The 22,106-nt window shown below is 37.4% G+C and overlaps 1 protein-coding gene across 2 annotated transcripts in view; it reads left to right on the top strand.

Annotated features, from left to right (window-relative positions):
- LOC107695057 (signal-induced proliferation-associated 1-like protein 2) overlaps nucleotides 1–17,019 on the top strand; it is an 85,656-nt gene extending 68,637 nt beyond the window's left edge. Inside the window, exons 11-22 of one of the 2 annotated variants that reach the window (XM_016494842.1) lie at nucleotides 1,104–1,241; nucleotides 1,909–2,003; nucleotides 2,230–2,336; nucleotides 3,827–4,248; nucleotides 5,328–5,552; nucleotides 6,031–6,084; nucleotides 7,040–7,169; nucleotides 8,698–8,917; nucleotides 11,486–11,617; nucleotides 15,201–15,321; nucleotides 15,468–15,549; nucleotides 15,693–17,019. In XM_016494842.1, coding sequence (XP_016350328.1) covers nucleotides 1,104–1,241; nucleotides 1,909–2,003; nucleotides 2,230–2,336; nucleotides 3,827–4,248; nucleotides 5,328–5,552; nucleotides 6,031–6,084; nucleotides 7,040–7,169; nucleotides 8,698–8,917; nucleotides 11,486–11,617; nucleotides 15,201–15,321; nucleotides 15,468–15,549; nucleotides 15,693–15,839 — 1,873 coding nt within the window. In that variant the 3' untranslated portion in view covers nucleotides 15,840–17,019. The remainder of the gene's footprint in view (nucleotides 1–1,103; nucleotides 1,242–1,908; nucleotides 2,004–2,229; nucleotides 2,337–3,826; nucleotides 4,249–5,327; nucleotides 5,553–6,030; nucleotides 6,085–7,039; nucleotides 7,170–8,697; nucleotides 8,918–11,485; nucleotides 11,618–15,200; nucleotides 15,322–15,467; nucleotides 15,550–15,692) is intronic. The other variant, XM_016494843.1, reaches the window with a different exon arrangement.
- Nucleotides 17,020–22,106: the final 5,087 nt, after the last annotated feature.

Here is a 22,106-nt window from a genome sequence, read left to right as displayed (position 1 = left end):
CCCCCCCCCCCCATTCTCCTTAATGCAGAAAAATCTAATTCTGATTACTATAGTAATTTATGAATCCTGTTTGTTTTTTTTAAACCAGATTTTATAAATTATTAAAATTAAATAAATTTAATTCAATAAAACCTTCATATAAATACTTACAATTCTGCTTCACAAATGTTCCTTTTATATGAAATATAAAATTTAAGTAATATATTATTAATATATGTATAGAGAGAATATGGCTGATGTTTTTGCTATGATATGACATTTTTGGCACATTCACCCAAAAAAGTTTCCTAAATACATTTGAATGGAGTCCAAATGTTAAGCCTAAGAGAAAATACAGTATTTTCAGTATAATCTCAGTACAAGCTATTCTGTATTTGGTCGCCACTGTCAATGTGTCAGGACAGTTAACAAAAAGCAACACCTGTTTTTTTATCGGGCTCAGCATCAGGAACTTTAAGAAACAATGATTCATAACGGTGATGTTTGATTATCCAGACACTTCTCTGCTGACTTTTCCACTGGGAAAGCCCAAAAGGGAGCACATAGAGGCTATTAAGGATGACACATGCCACCCTGTGGATTAGAGGAAGGAAAAAAGTTCAGAATGATTATGTTCTAGTCTGGTGTGGCATCAATTCATGCTTTCGTATTTCTCAGGAGACGCCTTTCAGGGTGAGCTAATTGGGAACTTGATTTTCGGGTGCTGTAGAATTGGGATCTCTTCATAATGCGTGTCGTCTTGTGCAATTGAGTGACTGTGTGTTGCATGCTTGTGTCTTCACCTTGTCTGAAATGCACACACCTTTGCGGCCTCTTCACCCAAGCTGTCATCTCGTCCTCTGCTGGGATCCGTGTTGCACATGGTCTGTCATTCCTTCCTGGAGTATGTTTCTCTTATTTCCCCCCTGGAATGCGCAGACGTTCCCCAGCCCTAGAGACACGGGGTCCTGCTATGAATAGAATCTGCTCCACCACTTTTTTTTTTTTTTGACAGTGTTTCCTCCCTCCGGTCCAGAATATGAATGAGTCTTGCTATAGCGCTCTCATTGCTTTTGCCACCAGAGCTTTGATTAATGAGCTTCTACCCTGTGTTTGCTTTGCAGGGTATTGCAGCACTTCGAGATGGTTCAGAGTCCATCTGGAAATCCCGGACAGCACTACTGCAGTTCTCCCAGTAACCAATCAACCTCCAGTGACCCCGGTCCTTGCGGCACATGGGCCCAGAAAGCCAGTTATGATGGGTAATGAGTTTCTGTTCGAAGCAGCCTTGTAACTCAGAAACCAAAGAGCCCAGCAGGTTTAGAGTTTATCACAAGAGTCTAATCATATGAGATTTGGTGCAAATCTTTGGTACAAACAGAATTAGAGTAGAAGATTAGACTCTTTTCTGTCATGTCCAGAATGAGCTAATATTTCATGACGAGCTATGTGAACATCAGCTGTTCATTCACAGACAGACACACAACAATAGGAGGTTTTCAGAGATCAGAGACTTTGCAAAAACAAATCACAGCCATTTTTCTGAATGTTAAAGCAGGATACTTGTTACTGATATTGATACTCTTCTGGTATTTAAGTATTTATCTTCCTCATTAATTAAAACACGGAATGAGACAGAATTAATCAAATTTGCTGACTAATATATAGTCATTGTTGACATGTGAATGTGTTGATATACTTTTCTGGAAATTGATGAATTGCAAAATTAGACATTTTTTTTCATATCTTTTTCATACCTCAAATGATCAAGGAAATTTTTTTACAATATGACCCCTTTAAGACAATGAGCCACGTTTACTCTCCATATGAAATGCATTCATGAGGCTTATACAACATCCTTGGGTAGTAAAATCGAAATAACACTAATGAATAATGCCAGTGGACCATTACACTCTATTTGTCCAATAGATTGCAATCACCTACCCTTCATGACCAACCAGAAGAAAAAGAGGCAGACGGGCACAGGGATATAGAGCACAAGATGGAGAGGACACGATCTGCCGGTATGGAAGAATTGTTTTTCTCAAGTACCAATAAGGATTAAACTACATTACTTTTAAATGACTTATAGAATTGATTTACCCACTTTAATTGACTGAAGTTAACAAGCTGCATTAAATAACTTGAGACAATTCTTTTCTGTAAATCATTTGGTTAAGATTAACTAATCAGTTTTAAATGCACAGCGCTCCAATCAATGTCATGTAACATCACATCCATGATTTCCAGGATCGCCTTGTGTTCCTGAAGCCAAGTGGCACATCCCATCCACCAAGATCCTGAACCGAGGTCTACAGAGACAGGGGACGAAAGAATCACCTGGTAAATTCCCTCGGGTAAGTGATCAGTCAATTGAACTATAAAACTGTTAGATCCATTCCTCTGAATGGATAGGACTAATAATTTTTTTAATAGTGCTAGGACTTGTATTACTCCTCTTGTCTACGTTTACATCATTCCAGACATCAATTTCCTAGTTTACATATTAACTTTTGGTTATTGGAGCGTGAATGTCTTTTAAGATACAGTAAATGTCTTGTACTGTACAGCAACAGGAACATATGCTAAGTGAGTGCATGTGTCGGTGCAAGTGTTTCTGTGTTTATATGTGGCTGATGGGTGCAGTGACCTCATTAGTCAGGAACGTGTAGTTGGCAGCGCTGCAAATGCACCACATTTCTCCATGTGGTTGGGTAGTTGTGGCGGGGAGGTCATTGGTTTGGAGTAAAGAGGGGTTGGCATCTATGGCAGATGGCTCATAGTGTCACATCCAGTCATGCAATCCCTGTGGGAATTAACGTAAGAAACTGGACGCCAGTTACAGGACACGACACTGTACATTCTCTCGTGTTGTGCGCTAGAGAGATCCAACATCAGGAGCATGTGCATCAGGTTAAGTACAAATCCACCTGATTTATCAAGTGCGAAAAGGTCACCCTACCCTTGCTGCTTGCAGCCTATGTTGATGCTAGCAGCAAGAAGTAAATTTTTGGGTCATGTTTATCTCATATTACTTATGCAAAGCCCTACATTCCTCCATTCCGTGATTCACAGAACTGACGGCGTTTTGCAGTAGTGTATTGACCACATTGCCTTTAGCCAGAGGGGACATTTGGAAATAGTGCACCATAGATCTTCCAAAGCAAACCATGCATTAAAGTTTAAAAATCATCCACTATCCATTCATTTGAAAGGGCATAAATTTAGACCATGCAATTTAACAGAATAATCAATTATTAATTTACCATGAGATTGGTTACAGTAGGTGGTAATGGTGCAGTGCTGGTTCTTCTATGTGTTGCTGTTATTGCTCTGCTAAATGCACATCAGCGCTCGGGGGGTCTTCTTTCATCCATTTTTGTTGGGCTATAGGTTCACCAAGAAATAAACATATGTTGCGTTTTGATAAAAGGGTTTGCTTGCCTTGCCTAGTTCAGGTCATAAAAATAGAAAATTCAGTGAATTTAATAAATATTTCACAATACCCTGATGAAAAATTGTGTAGGATTTACTTTGAAATAATTTTCACTTGCTAGTAAATTTCACAAATAATTACAAAGAAACAACAAGTAAAACATTGAATTAAATGTGAAATTATTAGAAAGTTTGAAATAGTATTTTCTTGTAAAACTTGCTCCAGTAATCTTGGTTTTATTTACGACTTTGAAACATTTTATAAATGTATTTTTGATATAATAAATGCAGCCCTGTTGAGCATAGACTTCTTTCAAAAACATTACAAATCTTACCAACCCCAAACTTTTGCACTGTAGTGTATTTCATTTTTTTCTACCATAACACTCGGTCATCTTCTATAATTTTCCAGACCCGCGAGAAGAGCTGCCACAGTCATTGCTCCAGCCACTCCAGTAACAACACCCTCTCCAGCAATGCTTCTAGCGGCAGCGACGAGAAACATTTTGGTTCTGGAGACCCGATGGATCCAGAGTCCCTGGGTCTCACCTACATAAAGGGGGCGTCTACTGACAGCGGCATAGATACAGCACCCTGCATGCCTCCTCCACCTCCTGCCCTGCCCCTGACTGGAGTGGGACCCTCACGGATGGTCGTGAGGGATGGGAGGGTTGAGACGGGACTCCCATGGCCTCTGGAATACCATGAGGATGGTGAGACAGATGAAGGAAGGGCAAAGATGTTCCTGTCTCAAGGATATGTTCCCGCTACACCCACCGGTCATACCACGGATGGCAGCACCGGAGATCTGAGTGAGATCTCCTCTCTTTCTAGGTGAGATGAGAAGGAGAGCGAAAAATTATTATAGATTTTTGGAAAATGTTTGGATCATGCTTGACTACTCATTCAACATTTGCCTAGTTCTTTAATTTTTGGCTTTCATTTTCTGCTGCTGCACACTTTTAGACTGATGTCCATAATTACACAGGCCTTCTTCTTCTATCCTGGCAGTAACATTAAGAGACAAATATTAACAAATATCAGCAAAAATAATGAGGATTATAGTTGCCTGATTCAGTTGCCTGAAGTAAAAACAACGAAAGCTAAGATCTTATGTTATTACCATTCTATTCTGGCATATAATGCTTTCAAAGAAGAGCAAACATCATGTCTTGTTCTCGTGGATCAGCTTAGGTCAGTTATACAATGAAAAGGTATTTCTGTATTCAGCTTTGTTGTTACAGGTCTGAACACAGACAGATGCAGATGGAGAGCTTGCTAAGGTCAAAATGATTTGAGTTTGTAGGGCTGAGGTGATTTGACACAAACAGCCAAACACCATCTCATCAGCTCTGCAGCGTTTTCCACCGCAATCCCTTTTGTTTTTTTTAATTATTTTGTTTTTTTACCTTTTTAAGTTGGACTCCTGTTCTATGAAATTGGTGGTTTAACAACATAGCAGAAATATCTTGTTGTGCACAGTGTTGTTATTGTTAACTAAAACTGTTCAAAATCGTTTTCAGCAATTGAAATAATGCTAAAATAAAATAGAAATATTAGATGAAAAACTTGGCAACTAACTGAAATAAGTAATTTATTAATTAAATGAATGTATAAAAATGACAAAATTACTAAAACTTAAATTTAAAATGAATATATGAAAAGAAAACCTAGTTACAAATATGAATAATTACTATAATAGTTTATAAATAATACTAAAATAACACAGAGGCAGAGTGGAAGCAGCTGTACCGTTTATTGCTGTTTCGGAAGTCATTTTTACTTTTTCCCATGTTCTTGCCTTGACAAGAATGCTCTTAAAACCTGATAATTAATGGTTCTTACTAAGGCAGGCATCACTATTACATGATAAATTAGTTATTTAATCATTTTGGTCCCCTTCTTCCCCCCAGTGGTTCTCGTCATTCTGGAAGCCCCTCTGAACGCTGTTCGAAGAACTCCAACTCCATTGAGCCCTCAAAAATCTACATTATCTCTCCTACGGACACGACTCCAATTGGAGGGCGGGAAAAGCATTCACTTAGCTGTCAGTCACATGGCGAGAAGTATTTGACTGGCTGGAAGAAAGGAGAAAATGACCACTTACTGGAGGAGCAAGGGCAAGCTAGAGACTTCAGGTAAGTAGCACTTAATGTTTTATGTACCTTATGTAACGTTGGAGCTAGAGAAGAGTTCATAGTGAGATTAAATCATGTTGCTTTTTTTGTTTAACAAATGCATTGACCAGTACCTCTGCATAGCAGTGACATTCGGAAAACCTTTTAGGTCAGTTACACATCTCTTGCTGGCAGCATCTCAGAGATGATCGATGTCAACAGACATTATGTAACCTCCATCGAACAGAATCCAGACAGAATCTACTTGACACCTGCCACTTCACATTATCAGACTGAAGGCCTGATAAATGTTTCTCTGACGATTAAAGCAGAGACTTGATTTGATTGACAAGCTCACCAGGGAATGCTGACGTTTTCCTGACGCAAACAATATTTGATGGAAATTCATATTTTTCTTGTCAGGTTTAAAAACTAAATGGACGCTGAATCGATTCAAAGCTTTGTGTAATCATTTTTCCCCTCTTTGTTGCTGCCTCAGTCGGTCAGAGGCTTTGTTGTCTTTACTCCTAAAGACACTGTTGAGGAAATCAAGGTAGCTAAATCATTACCTGGCCCTGAATTGTTCACTGTGTTGTTCCTTCCCTCTTGTCCTGTAAAAATGGTACTCTATATACCTTTAAAGGGACTGTTCACACAAAAATAAACATTCTGTTATCTTTAACACACCCTCATGTCATTCCAAACCTATGTGACTTTTTTTCTTCTGTAAAACACAAAAGGAGAGATTTTAAATAATGTTCAGTTACAATGAATTGGACTTGAGCTTTCAAGCTTCAAAAAATAATGCATAAGCAATATAAAAGTATCCTAAGACCTGTTTGGTGAACTACGTCAAGTGATTAATTGAAAGGATCTGACTTTAAAATAAAGATCTATTCATAAATCAGACATTGTTACTCTGCTGAGGAGAATCAGAATATTAAAATATTAGATTTTGGTATGTTCCTCACATAAAGCTTTTGTATGGCATCAAAAGACAAGAAATGGTGTGAACGTTTATGTTTTTTTTTCCATAATTTTGAAACTTGACAGTTCTAGTCCTCATTCACTTTTGTTATATTAAAAAGTGCCCGACCAGGATATGGTTTAAAAATTCACTAAGAATTCATAATGTGGGTTTGAAACAACAGGAGTGTGAGTAAACTGACAAATTTTTATTTTTGGGTGAACTATTCCTTTCAGATCACATGAGTCAATGATCTGTTTTGATTTGTTCCCTGATTAGTCACGTCATGACTGTGTGAAGGCTATTCCTTACTCAATGGCCCATAATCCTCACTAATCAGTTTCATCACTAATGTAACCGCATCCTTGTAGTCCTTGGAATGTTTTGTCTGTAGCACCTTTACAAAGAACACTTACAGAGGAGGCACAGTTCACTTTAGATTGATACTACAGCAAAACCTGCTGCTAATGTCTCTTTTTTTGTCTAATCTGTTTCATTTTTGTGCTTTCTCTCCTCCTTTGCCTCCATGTCTCTCTCTCAGGGGGCTCTATTTGAGAGACCCATTCCAGGTGGTTAACAGTGCTGGTGAGAAGCTCCAGACGCTCTCTAAGGAGGCCTTCCTCAGGATGCTTCTACCCAACAGTCCCCCGGGGCAGGCAGGTCGAGGCAAGGTGAGTGTAGAGCTAAGCCCTGGAGGTTGAGTAATGCAGTGAGCAAGTGCTGCTGTAGTTAGGACATGTTAAAGCAATGCTGAAAAACAAAGGAATTATACATTTTAAACATGTTTTGCACTAAACTAATTATTCACTGGTGTGTTACAATGACAAGCAAATCAACTAACCACTCAGCAGCCTGGGTAACAGCCGTTTGGTTGACTAATGGAAGTGTCTAAAGGAAACGAGGTCACAACAATCAGTCATTTTCCTCACCTGATCTGCTCACAGCAGTGTGGATTATAAAGCTGCATATGCCCACACGCTCTACATGTGTGTTAGTCTCACTGTAAGCTTTAATTTGCTTCATTTGCATAGCACTTTTCACAAATCGTATTGTTTCAAAGCAGCTTTACAAAGAATAATGCCTCACAAACCCCCAGTGAGAAAGCCAAAGGCATAATGCAAACATACACAAGTGTTAATTTGAAACGAAATCCAAATTATGAAATTCCTAGACAACACACTACTGTAATTCTTTAAAATTAGTTAATGCATTGTTATTAATAATACATTTTGATATTATTATTAATAATATGTATTACTACATTAGCTATGGGAAAAGATTATTATTATTATTAAGTTAACTGGAAAATGTTTTTGTTAATAATAATGTTATTAGCATTGATATTGTTCTTGTTCTTGTTGATGTTCTTATTATTATGATTTTATTGTCATTATTATCATTTAAAAAAAATATTATTGTCATTTCAGTTAACTGGAAAAATTATGTTGTTGTTATTGATGATGATGATGATGATAATAATAATAACATATTTTCCAGTCATCTTAGAAGACTTGTTGATAATACTAATTATAATAATGATAATAATAATGTTGATGATAATAATAATAATCATCATCATCATCATTGTCATCATTGTTAATAGAAATAATATATTCCAGTGACATTAGATGAAATTAGATTATAATAAGTGATGTTATTGTTTTAGATTATTATTATTGTTGTTGTTGTTGTTACGACATTTAATAAAATAGGAATCCATAGTTCAATGTTGTAAGCGGTCTCACTCTGCACAAACATTAATACTACAGTGTAGTGTTCATTTTTTTCCCCCCCCCGTAGAACCCCCGTGAGGGCCGTGTCCATCGCGCCTGCATTATTGATGAGAGCGCCATGACTCTAATAGTTCTGATTCACAGACCCACAGTCACTCACTCCGACTGCTGATTGGTCTCCAGCTGAGTCTCATGTTCCCTTAGCTCACCCTCCTCCTGCTCTCCACCCCCCACCTCTCTCCCACGATTCAATTAAGTGATATGTGCTTTATTGCCACGGCTGTTTTATTAACAACATTGCAGTGCCTTTCACATAATCATATTCTGATGAATAATATCTTTGCTTCCCCCTCTCCCACTCTGTCTCTCTGCTTTCTCTTTGTCTTCCTGTTACCCGTCTTCTTCTATTTCTGTCCCATCCATCTCTTTCCTTCTCCTCTATCTCTGCTTTTTGTGTTAACTTCAGATACCACTTGTCGGTCAGTCTCCACGCCGCTCCCTGTACCGGACGCTCTCAGACGAGAGCTTGTGCAGCAGCCACCGGAGGGTGCTGTCCTTAGCTAGCTCTCGTAGCTCCATGCTGGACCAGGCTGTGCCCAACGACATCCTGTTCAGTAGCACCCTGCCCTACCACAGCACCCTACCACCTCGCATGGGTCTTAACCACGCTGCCCGTCAGCTCAAAAGTGAGTGCTCGCAGATGTCGTTACCATATCAATGACGCCAACATTGTTTTAAGGATCACATGTTACGTTTATATATAGTCTGGCCTCAATATGCTGTCCACTTTATCCCAGAATGCATTAGAGTATCAGCTGTACATATAATGTAAACGCTTGGATTGCCAGCACTAAGACATGCTTGATGATATTGGAATAAATGAGCTTTTTTGTTGGCCTATAACAGATTTTTTCCATCTCCTTGGTAAGCTCACCACATTCCTTCCTGGTACTGTAATTGTATCCTCTGCAGACTTTAATGTTGTACTTAGTAATGAAGCAAGAAATTATACTATAAATCTACTGCTAATGCTCAAGAGACTTTGTGCTAATCATACTATAATATGTCTACTGAAATATTCTAGTAGGATGAAGAGTGTGCTGTAATAGGAAAATCATTATAATAGCATGATTTTTGTGTAAGTATGCTGGACTGGTCACTGAAAGCTGGACGTGTTCATGCGTTAAACATCTGGAACGTGACGCAATTGAACAGAAGGCACGTTCATGGGATGTTTAACTTCTATGTACACAATTGCTAAGCTATGCTTCCATCTAAGCGAAAAATTTGAATATTGCAAAGATGATATGGGATTAAAGCAATGTTTCTATCTCGTGTTTAAGAGGAATCGTGATTTTCAGGGAAAATTGATGAACATCATGTTTGCTAGCAAGCGGCAAAAAATGTTTTACGTTAGTGTTTTAGACAATCCTTGAGACAGTTGCTCTTTTTTTTTTTTTTTTGACGTCTTAAAAAAAACAAATCAGTATTCCCAAAATGGGGGGCTATCTTCTGTTAATTAAATTGAATTTTGTTTCTATGTGTATTTTGGAAATGAAATATTTTTAAAACAAGAAATACAATTTCCAAGCATTAAAAACGTTATATATATATATATATATATATATATACACACACATGCATACAAAAATACTGTGTTTTTTACAAAAAATACAAAGTTTGCCTAATGCACTTTTTGGAAAATGTATTTTTTGTTCAAATATTTTTTTACAACATTCCCAAAATTGGGAACTATTTTCTGCTAATTAAAATGAATTTCCCAAATAAGTTTTTTTTATCCACATTTTTTTAATTATATTTCTTGTAAAATTATTTATGAAATATTAGTGGATGTAATAGTGGAACTATTTTCTAACTTTACTACTTTTAGAAACACCGCACTTGTGGTATAGGATGCTGAAAAATTAGCAAGACCATATAATGCATGTTTATGTAGACCTACAAGTGAAATAGCAATAAATAGCACATATGGAACACAAGAACACGTCCTGTGTGAACGGCCCAAATGCCTCTTGGCGTGTTTCGCATACAGACACTTGAGCTGTTCTCCAGCTGTCTGAAACGTACAGTTCCTTTCTCATTATAGCAGAACTCTAAGCCAGCCACCTTCATTCATTATTCAAATCACTTTCACCTCTCTGCTCTCAGGCGAGGCCTGTCTGTCTGCCTGCATGAGCAGACTTTGTGTGAATTCGCGTACATGTGCTCTATTGGTCACCTAGAGCTAATTTTACTCTGCTTCTGTAACTTGCCGTGTTTGAGTCTTTCACCATAAGTACATTGAATTGTGGGTAAAGCTGCCCTTTGGCCCTTGGCTGTTGAGCAGCGGCAACTGCTTTTCTGTCAAGCTGAAATCTCTGCCCGTGGATGAATGTTTAATGTAGTTTATGCAGCGGTCAGGTCCCTTCAGTTGTGTCCTTAGTGACTGTCTCACTTTCCTCTTAATCGAACTGATCATTATATCCATAATGAGTGGTTCAAGTGTAATTGTAGTCTCTCATGAGTTAAATTATTTAGTAAAGGCACATTTAGGTCAGAGAATGTTCTGTTCATATAGCACTTTAAAGTCAACATGGAATCAGATTGGAGCATTTTTGACTTTCCTAATCGATGTTCCTGCTCTTACTGTGAATGATTCAGTGGTGCACATTATTCCAAATTAAAATGTCTTCATAATGTTTAATCAAAATAAAATTGTTCTCTTTCTCAGAAATGACTTTTTCATGGATGCAACGTAGGCCTTGTGGCCTTTAAAAAAAAAATAATGTTAATAATATTACGTATTATTATTATTATTATTATTATTATTATTATTCATTATATGGCATATGACTGTTTAAGCATTATTTTAGCAAACCAGTGTGCAGATTTAGCTCCTTTCTGATATAACTTATAATAACCAATCAATTGATGGATGAAGTGATTTAAAAAATTTAAAAAAAATCCCTCCGAGATACATCATGTTGCAGAAGTAAAATGGTTTACGAATGGGACTTCCAACTGGGTGACTGTTCACAAGAGAAAATAACTGAATCATGAAGAAATAGAGACAAAATAAATAAACATAGAAGTCTCAGTATGATGCTGGAATGTTGAAATGGTAAAATCTCCAGTAAAGTCTGATTCTATATAGACTGGTGAGATGGCGTTTAGGCTGTGAGAATGGGGGATGGGTCCCATCTAAACATGCACTCTGACTGTCCTCTAATGAACTATGTGTGCTGTCTCAGCAGATGAGCTCTGGTTCTCTGACGGCTCACTGGCCGACAAGGCCAAGCTGGCGGACACTGGTATGATGCCCCTGCCTGACCCCTGTTCTGGTCTCGACTGGTCACATCTTGTGGATGCCGCGCGGGCTTTTGAAGGTACAAGCTTCCGTCATATACACTAAATATGCTGGTTTGTCACTGAGAAACACCATATTCACAGCTGAGTACGGTCTTGACCAGCTTAGCAAGCTTTGTGATCATAAACTCGTTGCTCATTGTTGTGGAATGAACAACTACTGGGTATTTTTTTCCACAGGGACAGCACTGACCCTTTGACTCTATGGATATTTTTGTACCAGACAAATGCAGTCCAATGTTTTCTTGTCTGACAAAGACTATGGGGCAGATTCATTCAACTGCACAGAGTATTTTAGCACAAAAATCTTTCCTACTAACTAGTTCAGCATTACCAGGCACTAGCTTAAATAACACTGTACAGTAAATATTTAAATTGAGTCATTGGCAATCCTTTGAGCTCAAACATGCCTTTTTTAATGCAAATGAGGCTCATGATAAAATTTGCCTTATTCACAAAGGTCAGCATTGTTAGCTAAAAATGTAGGGGTCTGTAAGATTTTTTGACAGAAGTCTCTTATGCTCACTAAGGCTACATTTATTTTATAAAGTACAGTAAAAACAGTATAATACTGTGAAATATTATTACAATTTAAAATAGCTGTTTCCATTTTAATATATTTTAAATTGTCATTTATTTCTGTGATAGCAAGGCTGAATTTACAGCATCATTAGTCTTCAGTGTCACATAATCCTTCAGAAATCATTTGAATATGCTGATAAATAGAAAGTTAAAAAGAAAGCAATTTATTCGAAATAGAAATTGTAACATTATAAAAGTCTTGACTGTCAATTTTTATGCATCTTTGCTAAATAAAAGTATTAATAATAAAAAAAATCTTACTAACCCCAAACTTATGAATGGTAATGTATTCTGTCCCAGTAAAGTAAGAGTACAATTTTTTTGGTGTGTGTTTGTGTCTTTACCTGATTTGCATAATTCCTTTAGTGAATTGGGAGCTAAGACAATGCACACAGCATGTGCAAATAAATTTTTTTTATTCATCCTTTTAAATTTTTGGAGCTCAGTGTATTCACTATGGGCTAGAGAAGTATTGAAAATAACAAAAACCTTAAAATGCCTTATTGCCCTATTATTTGAATTGTTTTGACCAAGGTTTTCCCTCAGCACAAAGCTTTAGCCGCTCTCCCATGCCATTAACAAAGTTAACTGAAGGTTGCACAACACTGCTCTTGACCATGTCGAAATCACCACGTCTCTATTTTTTTCCCATTCATTTCCTGTGACTGCCTAAAGGCGCATTGTTCCGCAAGGTGCTAATTAGGAGCGGAGAATGTATTTTGAGCATGAAGAAATTAAGCCATTATCACAATGTGAGCCCAGCAAGACACCACTTAGGGAAATGACTCAAACCGTTGCTCGCTGTAATTACACATTTTGGGTTTTGGACGCTTTTACTCGTGTGCAATTACAGCTGTTCCCTCACCTTCAACCGGTCGCTGTGGAGACCATGGAGAATGTTGGCGAGGGCACGGCACAGCTCTTCTTGAACTGAGAATTTCCTTCTGATCTGCATGTGGAACGGGGGGGTGGGTACATGGTAGATGGCTTTGATTGGCTGGAGGGGCGTCCGGCGAGGCAGCCGGTGTGCGGGCTCCCCCTAAGGTTTTTCTCGCAACTCCTTAGAGCCTCGCTCTTGGGACCTGACGGATATGAAAAATGGAATGAGTGTGCAGCTCCGTCCCGAAATAGTGACAAATATCAGACAAATGTTTCATGGTGGGAGAAATTATTAAGTTAGCTTTTGCCTCAGGGTTTGGGTGCTAACTAGAAGGAGGTGGGGAGGAGCCGAGCTTACATCGTTGATTTTCATGTGCTGCTTTGTGCTCATTTTTGTTAGGAGCGCTAATAATTATCTGTCTGTTCAACTCTGGCTCCGACGACACCCCTAACTGTGAGACTGTTAATGAAATGAAATGAGAGAGGGGGGTGGAGGAAGTGCTGAAAGGTGTTAGAAGAGATGAGAGTTCTTAAAGGAACCTCATGAACGCTTTTAGCTCGGCATTTGACGAAACAATGGCAGGTGAACATCTTGTGAGATTGCACACGGTATGTTGAATATATATATAAAGGGTCGTGACATGCATTCTTGTTAACAAATAGCTTGTAGGTCTTTATAAAGAAACAAAAGGAATTCTCCACTTCTAAGACCACACCTACATGTTTCTACTCGTTCAACCTTTATGTCAGTGATGTGGCGTGAATCCAAATAAAAGCTCTATAAAAACATATATTTATTAACTTTTGGTCCATGTTTTGCAGAGTAAAAATCATTCAACATTCAAATTAAAGGTCAATTAAAAAAAAAAGCATGTATTAACTTTTGGTCCATCTTTTGCTATCAGTAAGTAGAAAATAATATTTAAAATTGACCTAGATTGTGTTTTTTTTGCATAAAACAAAACTTTTATGTCAGTGATATTGGGGTAAATTAAAATTAAAGCTAAATGAAAACAATAGAAAGCATACAGTATATTTATCAACTTTTGGTCCATATTTTGCTATCAGTCAGTAGAAATTGGTATTTAAAAATGGATCTAGATAGTTTTGTTTTATTCAAGTGCAAAACACATTTTATGTCCGTAATATGGGGTAAATTCAAATTAAAACTCCATAAAAAGAATTAAAAAAAAACAACTTCTGGTCCATTTTTGCTATAAATGAATAGAAAATGGTTTAAAAACGGCGTTATTTTTTTCCAAATGCAAAATGCCCATTATGTCAGTGATATGGGATAAATTCAAATTATAACTCCATAAAAACAATAAAAAACATGAACATTTAGTCCATCTTTGGAACATCAGTGAATAGAAATTGGTATTTAAAAACAGATCTAGACAGTTACATGCCAGTGATATGGGGTAAATTCTAATTTAAGCTCAATAAAAACAATAAAAAACAATTATTAACAGTTGGTCCATCTTTTGCTATCAGTGAGCAGACATTGGCATTTAAAAATGGATCTAAATAGTTTTGTTTTAGGTACAACAAGTAGCACATTTGACAGTTGCACCCCCCTTTTGCCCTCTCAGCGGAAGTAAAGGCACTATATCGGTCTGTTCTAGATCTTGAATGCTTAATGATATGCCCGACTGACAGTGTAATGCTAAACTCACCTGAAAGGGTGTGAACCCCGCTTCCGTCTCGCCATTAACCCTTCTGCTGCGTTAGCTCCGTTCCCCACTTAATTAACACCTTGCTCTGTTGAAGCTGGTTAACAGTTCGCTCTAACACCTCAGAAAGAGCTGAAAAGGAGGATCATATTTAATAAGCTTTTCTCTGGGTGTTGCTCAGAGCTCCTACCTGAAACATCAGCCTGTATCACCTCAACAGAAGCAGTATGAAGTACCATGTTTCCTGCCTTTAGGGATTTCCTGCTTGTGTTTTTTTTTCTGTGCATTGCTGTTGAGTGATAAACAGTTGTTTTATAATAGATTTACAATATGCAGCGGCTTATATTAAATGATAAACATTGTAAACACGACACACTGCACACTCTTAGGCGGTTACCGCCCTTTATAGATTTGATAATGGATGTTTCGACTTGAATTTCTAACAGAATAATTCTTTGCTCACTTTTAGATCAGACTGCGACCTCTCTGAGTTCTCTGACTGAAGAAGAGCAGACCAAGCAGGTTCTGGAGCTCTCTGAGGAGCTGAACAGAAGAGTGGCATGCGTGGACGCCTCAACCCTACCAGCAGGGTAAGTGCTAATGTAGATAGCATCCATCCATCCATCGTTCTATCTGTATGTCTGTCTGTCTATCTATGTATTTGTCTGTGTCTGTATGCACATCTGTCTGTCCATATGTGTGCCTAATTGTTCCTGTCTGTCTATCATCCAAACAGGGAAGGCTCTCCTACTCTGCTCACTGGGAAGGTTAACCAGCTGGAGCTCATTCTTCGACAGCTGCAGTATGACCTAAGGAAGGTAAGAGTCTCAAACATAATAACAGGCCTTTAATGTGCAAACATAATGCTTAAACAAATCCTTAACATAGCTGAACAAGCACAGTTAGCAGCATTCACCTCAAGGTAGTTATTTGTAACATGCTTTGTTATTATCCTCCAAAGGAGCAAGAAGACAAGGCTATGCTCCAGGAACAAGTTCAACACCTTCGTCAAGACAACCTTCGACTGCATGAAGAGAGCCAGACAGCAGCTGCGCAGCTGAGGAGATTTACTGAATTGTTTCTGAACACAATGGACATGAAACCTTGAGCTGAAGTAGTCCATAGTTTCCCGTTGTTGTGCTTCGCAAACTACATAACCCAAGGATAACTAGTCCAGCGTACTGTAAAGAAGACGTTAGGGGAGAAATTTCAGCATTTGAATGTGAACGTGTGCAGAGCTAATAGGCTAACACACTAAGTCATAGTTGGCAGGACATGAGAATGTGAATGAGAAAAGGGAGAGTAAGACATTAAATAAGGTATGTGATAAGGATTGGAAGGGGAAAATGATCGTGAAAGTGAATGTAATGCAATAAGCCGTGATTTCTTTCTAAATTCTTTGGTTCCTTGGGCTTAACATCTTCAAGCAACCTTCGTAACTCAAGTTCACTCCTGGCTTTGTGGCTGTCCACCCCCATCATTTGTCGAAATGTAGACCAGCCAGATGCAACGTTCCTTAGTGTCCAAAGCTCCCCAAGACTAGGTGTACTGTATACCTGTTTTAAAATGCGTTTTTGTAAGTAACACATTGAGAGAAAGGTTGTAGCAATAATTTTGCTGATGTTGTAATCACAATTGTTCAATAAGATTAGCACTGAGTGTGATTTGGTTGTATTCAAATGCTTTTATGTATAAAAAAAAAGTATTTTTTGTGCCTGATGTTACTGGTGGTTAAAGAATCGTCCCTCGGTTGTTTTGTTAATCCATATAACTGTCCAAGTGCTTACAATATCCATGCCCACTGCTCTTATCCGTTAGGCTGCCGACTGGCTTTGTTTTACCCAAACAACACAGACATTAAACGATTGAATTTGCTTGGGTGGGCTAGTACATGCAGACTAGCACCTGTAAACCACTTAATATAAAAGCCAAATTTTGCTTGTTGGTGTAAAGTACCTCAGAAAAGTGTCTTGTACCTTTGCCCTCTTATTTAAGCTTATTTAACCTAAGATTGTTTTTTCAATGAGAGTATTTTCCTTTTCTGCACTAAAAAGAGTAATGGTTCCATGTGGCAGTACTTGTGTACCATGTCAGCAGTACTGTGTATAGCTTGGCTGAGAGGTAACTGTAAACATAAAATGGTTTATTTCTGGGAAGTTTGGATGCTGCTAGAGGACAGGATGTTGTTTTTTATGGCCTTTTAAAGATGTTTTTATTTCTTTGTAAATCTGTTTCGTTGAGGTTGGGATGAAATGCTTACCTTTGTAAAATAAAGTTTAGGATGTCAATAAGGTAAGACTTGTGTCCTTTTAATATGGAATTTGTGTTGGATTTCAACATTTCGAACATGTTGCGATATACAGCAGGAAAAAAATTACAAAAAAATATTGTTATATATGCATAGTTAAGATTGCAAAACAATTTGGATCATCATATTTTGCTTTTTTTTTTTTTTTTGTCCAATCAAATTGCAGTTCAAGAAAATTTTACTTATTTCAAATAATATTAATTAATTAAAATGAATGCATTTTGATGTTTAATTTTATGAACGCTGTCAGATTTGGTACAGTGTTGGGTCAATGTCCAGTGTAAAATCTGCCAGTCAAATTGCAGTTCATAATAATGTTAATTATTTAAATATTATATGAATGTTAATTAAAGTGAGCACATTTCAGTGTTTAATTTTAGGAACGCTTTTATTCATTTTTACCACAGTGTTGGTTTCAAATGCAAAATCTCCTAGTCAAATTGCAGTTGATGGTAATGATAATTGTTTAAAATATTATATGATTATTCATTTGTTAAGATGAATACATACACCAACCTATTCAACCCTTTTCAGAGATGTTTGTGACATGTTTTAAATCTATGGCTGGAGTGTTGTTTTTGATGGATAAAGATAGATAAAAAGCTGAGAAGATGGAGGAACACACGCACAGGGAGCTGAAATGTGCAATAGTCAGTGACCCATTTCAGGAGTATGTGTTATTTGTGAAAATGCAGAGAAAAATCAATACATTTCTCCTTTCGCTGGTTGTGATTGAGAACAAAAATGCACTGCAGCACTGCCCTACATCTATGAGGAACCAATGGAAAAAATGTCAACGTTCTTAGGTGACCTGTGATGGATGGCATGGACCAAGGTGTCTCTGCTCCTGTGGGAACTGACAAGGTGAAACAGATCATTCCAAGATCCTCTGGCCAAGATTGGTCACTGTATCTTTGCGTGAGCACAGACTAGTAACTAAGGGTTGAACTGGGATTTCAGACATGGGGAAACCCTGAAATCTGAATGTGATTCTGATGCTCTAGGCAAGACATGACCTCCACCAAGGAATGGCAAAGAAACCGTTTTTGTTTTATTATTATTATTAAATCAAAGGTTCCAGAAGGCCAAATTTAACCCCTGCTGAAAACAGAAAACAGTCTTAATCAGACATGTAATGCTGCCCCATTTATTTATTAGTTTGTTTGTTTGTTTGAAAATAATGGTAAAGGTACATAAGAAAAATATGAGACATACAGTACTTTGGTAAATTATGTCAAAAAAGTTGCAATTATATTAAATTGAAATTATGACAAAAAGTTTAATATATGTAATAAAAAGTCAGTTATGAAAAAAGTAACAAGCATGGCAAATTTTTGACAAATAAAATGGACTTTTATGTCAATTTTGTATAATAATTATGACTTTTATCTCTATTGACATAGTTTACTTTTTATTACTTGACTTTTTGTCATAATTTCTACATTTTTAATCTAATAAATATAACTTTTATATCCATAATTATGACATTTTACATCATAACTGTGACTTTTCATCGCATAATTATAACCTTTAAAGTATGTCTTAATTTAGACTTTCATCTCATACATTTTGCCTTTTATACCATAATTATGATTTACCAAAGCATGATTTTTTTTTCTAATGTGGCAGAAATACACTTCCATTTTAAGGGGCCATCAAGAGATGAACAAAGTTATAGAGGAAAGTTATATTTTCTTTTTTATATATTTTTCAGCTTTGCAGTTCCCAAAAGAGGTAGAAGTTTTTATTGGAGTTTGATTGGAGATAGAAGTCTGGATCTATTGCTTTTGCCTTCCATGGATTTGAACTCTGTCCTTATGCATCTGAGTCCTGTTGAATTGTGCGCGGTTGTGCATGCATGCATGTTACATTATTAACATCATTAAAAAGCAACGGTTCATGTCTTGCCGCAGGGTTCAAGTGGAGGTCAGTGAATGTCAGCTGATGCACACCACTCATGTGTGATCTTTTGTAGTTATTAACAATGTCAGTCAAGCCACGATGTTCCTGTTGTGAAGATCTGTGAAACATTTGGGTTGCAATTTTTAAGCAAGCCTACAAATCATAGATAACTGCACAAATTGTAAAGATAAAAGCACAACAATTACACATTATTCTCAGACCACAAACATGTGGTTTGACTCACAATCAGTTTGTTTTACACTGACTGTTTTGTACTGTGGAGCTTTATAGTCCAGTACTTCTGTGGTATTCCACTAAGGAGGCTAAGCAAAAATGTTCAGGTCCAACCACAACTTTGACGAAAAACTGCTGAGTGAGTCAATCTCACTGCCTCTGCGAAAGAAATCAAACACTCCTGTGATTAGAAAGCTTCACTGCTTGGCATCAAGATAAATGATGGATACAAATTGACAGATCCACACGTACCATAAGAAATCTATGCTTTCTTAGCTATAAATCTGTGCAAATAGCAAAGCCATACCTTGCTACATTTAAACTTACACTTAAAAACCACATTAAGCTACAGAATCAGTGACAAGCCTAGTCATCGAATCAATCAATCAATTGAATCCTTTGTATGTTTGGTTCTGTAACCATGACTGAAGTGCCATAAATGGGTGGATATATGCCTCGTCAGCCCCCTTGATGCTTGTTATTTCTCCTTTAGATCCAGCATGATGTACACAGAGTGTCAAATGTAACGAGTATATGAAGATAAGCTATGCAGCCACACTTTACCTGAATCTGGAGTGCCTCTGGGCTCTGTTTTGGGTCCGCCCTGAATTTGTTGATAACAAGTAGAAATAATGAACTCTAGGGCATCAAAGGATACTTGTAAGCCCTAATACATTCTTTTGATCTTTCTCTACTTGCTGTTCAATAATGAATACATGCTTTTTAAGGTCTTCATAGATGGTTTTAGGGTAAGCCAAAGGGGCTAAAATTGTAAAATAGAAAATGACTTGACATATACTGCATGTCCAAAAGTGTGAACACCCTCTCCTACTTAACAAGTTTGGCTATTGATGCTACACACATTCCTAACAGGTGCATAAAATTGTCATGCTATCTTCTTACACAAAATTTTAATAAATGCCAGCCCAGCGTCAGAATCTGACCTTACTGATGCCCTTGTGCCTGAATAGGAGAAAATATGCACAGTCATGTTTCAACATCTAGCAGAAAGAAGAAGAGTGGAAGCTGTTTTAGAATCAAAGGTATAGCTACATTCATATTAAAGGGATCATTCAACCCTCATGTCATTCCAAACCTGTATAACTTTCTTACACTCTTAAAAATAAAGGTTCTTTATTGACATTGATGATTCCATGAAGCACCGATAACATCTATGGAACCTTTCCATTCCAAAAAATAAAAAAATAAAAATCATCATAGAGGAAAAATGTTGTTTATTTTTTAAATGTTTTTCACACTAAAGTAGTTCTTTTAAGAACTGTTCACTGAAAGGTTCTTTGGGGAGCCCAAAATGGAGAAAAAAAAAAAAACCTTTGGAACCTTTATTTTTAAAAGTAAGGTTCCATAAATGAAGATATTTTGAAGAATGTTGGTAACTACATGGTTTTGTTGACCACTGACTTCTATTTTATAGACAAAAATATACTAAAACATTTCTCAAAATATCCTTTTTCATGTTTCACAGAAGAAAGACAGCCTTTTTATCGCCATCTGTGGTTGAATCATAAAATTGCAAGTTACCTCCAAAGTTGCTGTTTTTACATCAAGTTGTGCAAGGTCAAATGATATAAACCTGAAATCTGACCCACCACTAAAATATCAATTAGATTAATAGTAATAGTATCTAAAATGAAACAAAAAATATATGTAAAAATTATGAATATAAAACAGTATTAGGATTATTTATCCAAATCTTCTATAATGGTTATGTAATGTACTGATAAATATAAAAAAGGACTTACACTAACATTAAAGGGGTCATATGATGCTGCTAAAAAGAACATTATTTTGTGTATTTGGTGTAATGAAATGTGTTTATGCGGTTTAAAGTTAAAAAAACACATTATTTTCCACATACTGTACATTATTGTTTCTCCTCTATGCCCCGCCTTTTTGAAACACGTCGATTTTTATAAAGCTCATCGGTCTGAAAAAGCGAGGTGTGCTGTGATTGGCCAGCTATCCAGTGCGTTGTGATTGGCCGAATACCTCAAGCGTGAGACGGAAATGTTACGCCCCTCACATACTGTTGTATTCCCTCAGCGACCAGCACGGATCAGCTCTAGTCATGACGAAGCGGATATCGTCCTCTTTTGGAAGACCAAACAAAGTAGTTTCGCTTTCACAACGAAGCACACAGCGCCTTCAGGATATGGCGGTGGCGGCAGCAACAATACTACAGCGAGAATAAAAGTTACGCCTTCTTTCTTTGCGTGAACATTTGGGCGGCGTTATGCAAATCTTCCCACAGAGCGACGTAGGTATGTTGGGGCGTGTTAGAACGAGCCGTTTTAGGTAGGTGTGGCTGACTCTTAACTTTTATAAAGAATATCTCTTTGGATTTGAGACTTTAGTCTTTGCAACTTTACAGATCTTCTTTATGCACCAAGAGCTTGTAACACTCCAAAGAGAAAGGAAAAATTGAAATTGCATCATATGACCCCTTTAATCTCAGCAAATCACTTTCTGAATTGCTGCACGAAAAGGGGAACAGGAGCACATAGGGAGAATTCAAATCTTGCCCAAGGCAGCTGAAGGTAACTTTGTTTGTCGTCTCCCGAGGGTGACCTGGTTGCCTTGCCAACAAAGCATGTAATTGGAAATGAAGCGGCCGCACTGCCAAGCCGCCTTTGCTGATCAACCATTGTGTGATGCCTCACGCGCACACACACTTCTTACAAAGCACGGTGACTGCTGTGCAAAAGCTGCTGTTTGCCCCTCTTGCTTCCTCCATCTTAACATCATGAATGTTTAAACTCTTCCCAAAAGCACTTTATTTTGTATGTGGCTTAAGTGCATACCAATCTGTTGAGTGGAGGATAAAACATGTCCGACAGGAAGCACAACACTGATTTCAGTTTTGAGAGTACAAAATGTGTGTTAAGGGTTACTCTTTGAAAGAAGCTGATT

The sequence above is a fragment of the Sinocyclocheilus anshuiensis genome, unplaced genomic scaffold, assembly GCF_001515605.1.
Source record: "Sinocyclocheilus anshuiensis isolate Anshui unplaced genomic scaffold, SAMN03320099.WGS_v1.1 scaffold26, whole genome shotgun sequence".
Classification (NCBI taxonomy): domain Eukaryota; kingdom Metazoa; phylum Chordata; class Actinopteri; order Cypriniformes; family Cyprinidae; genus Sinocyclocheilus; species Sinocyclocheilus anshuiensis.
The sequence above is the reverse complement of the archived record's forward strand: the minus strand, read 5'-3'. Positions and strand labels throughout refer to the sequence as shown.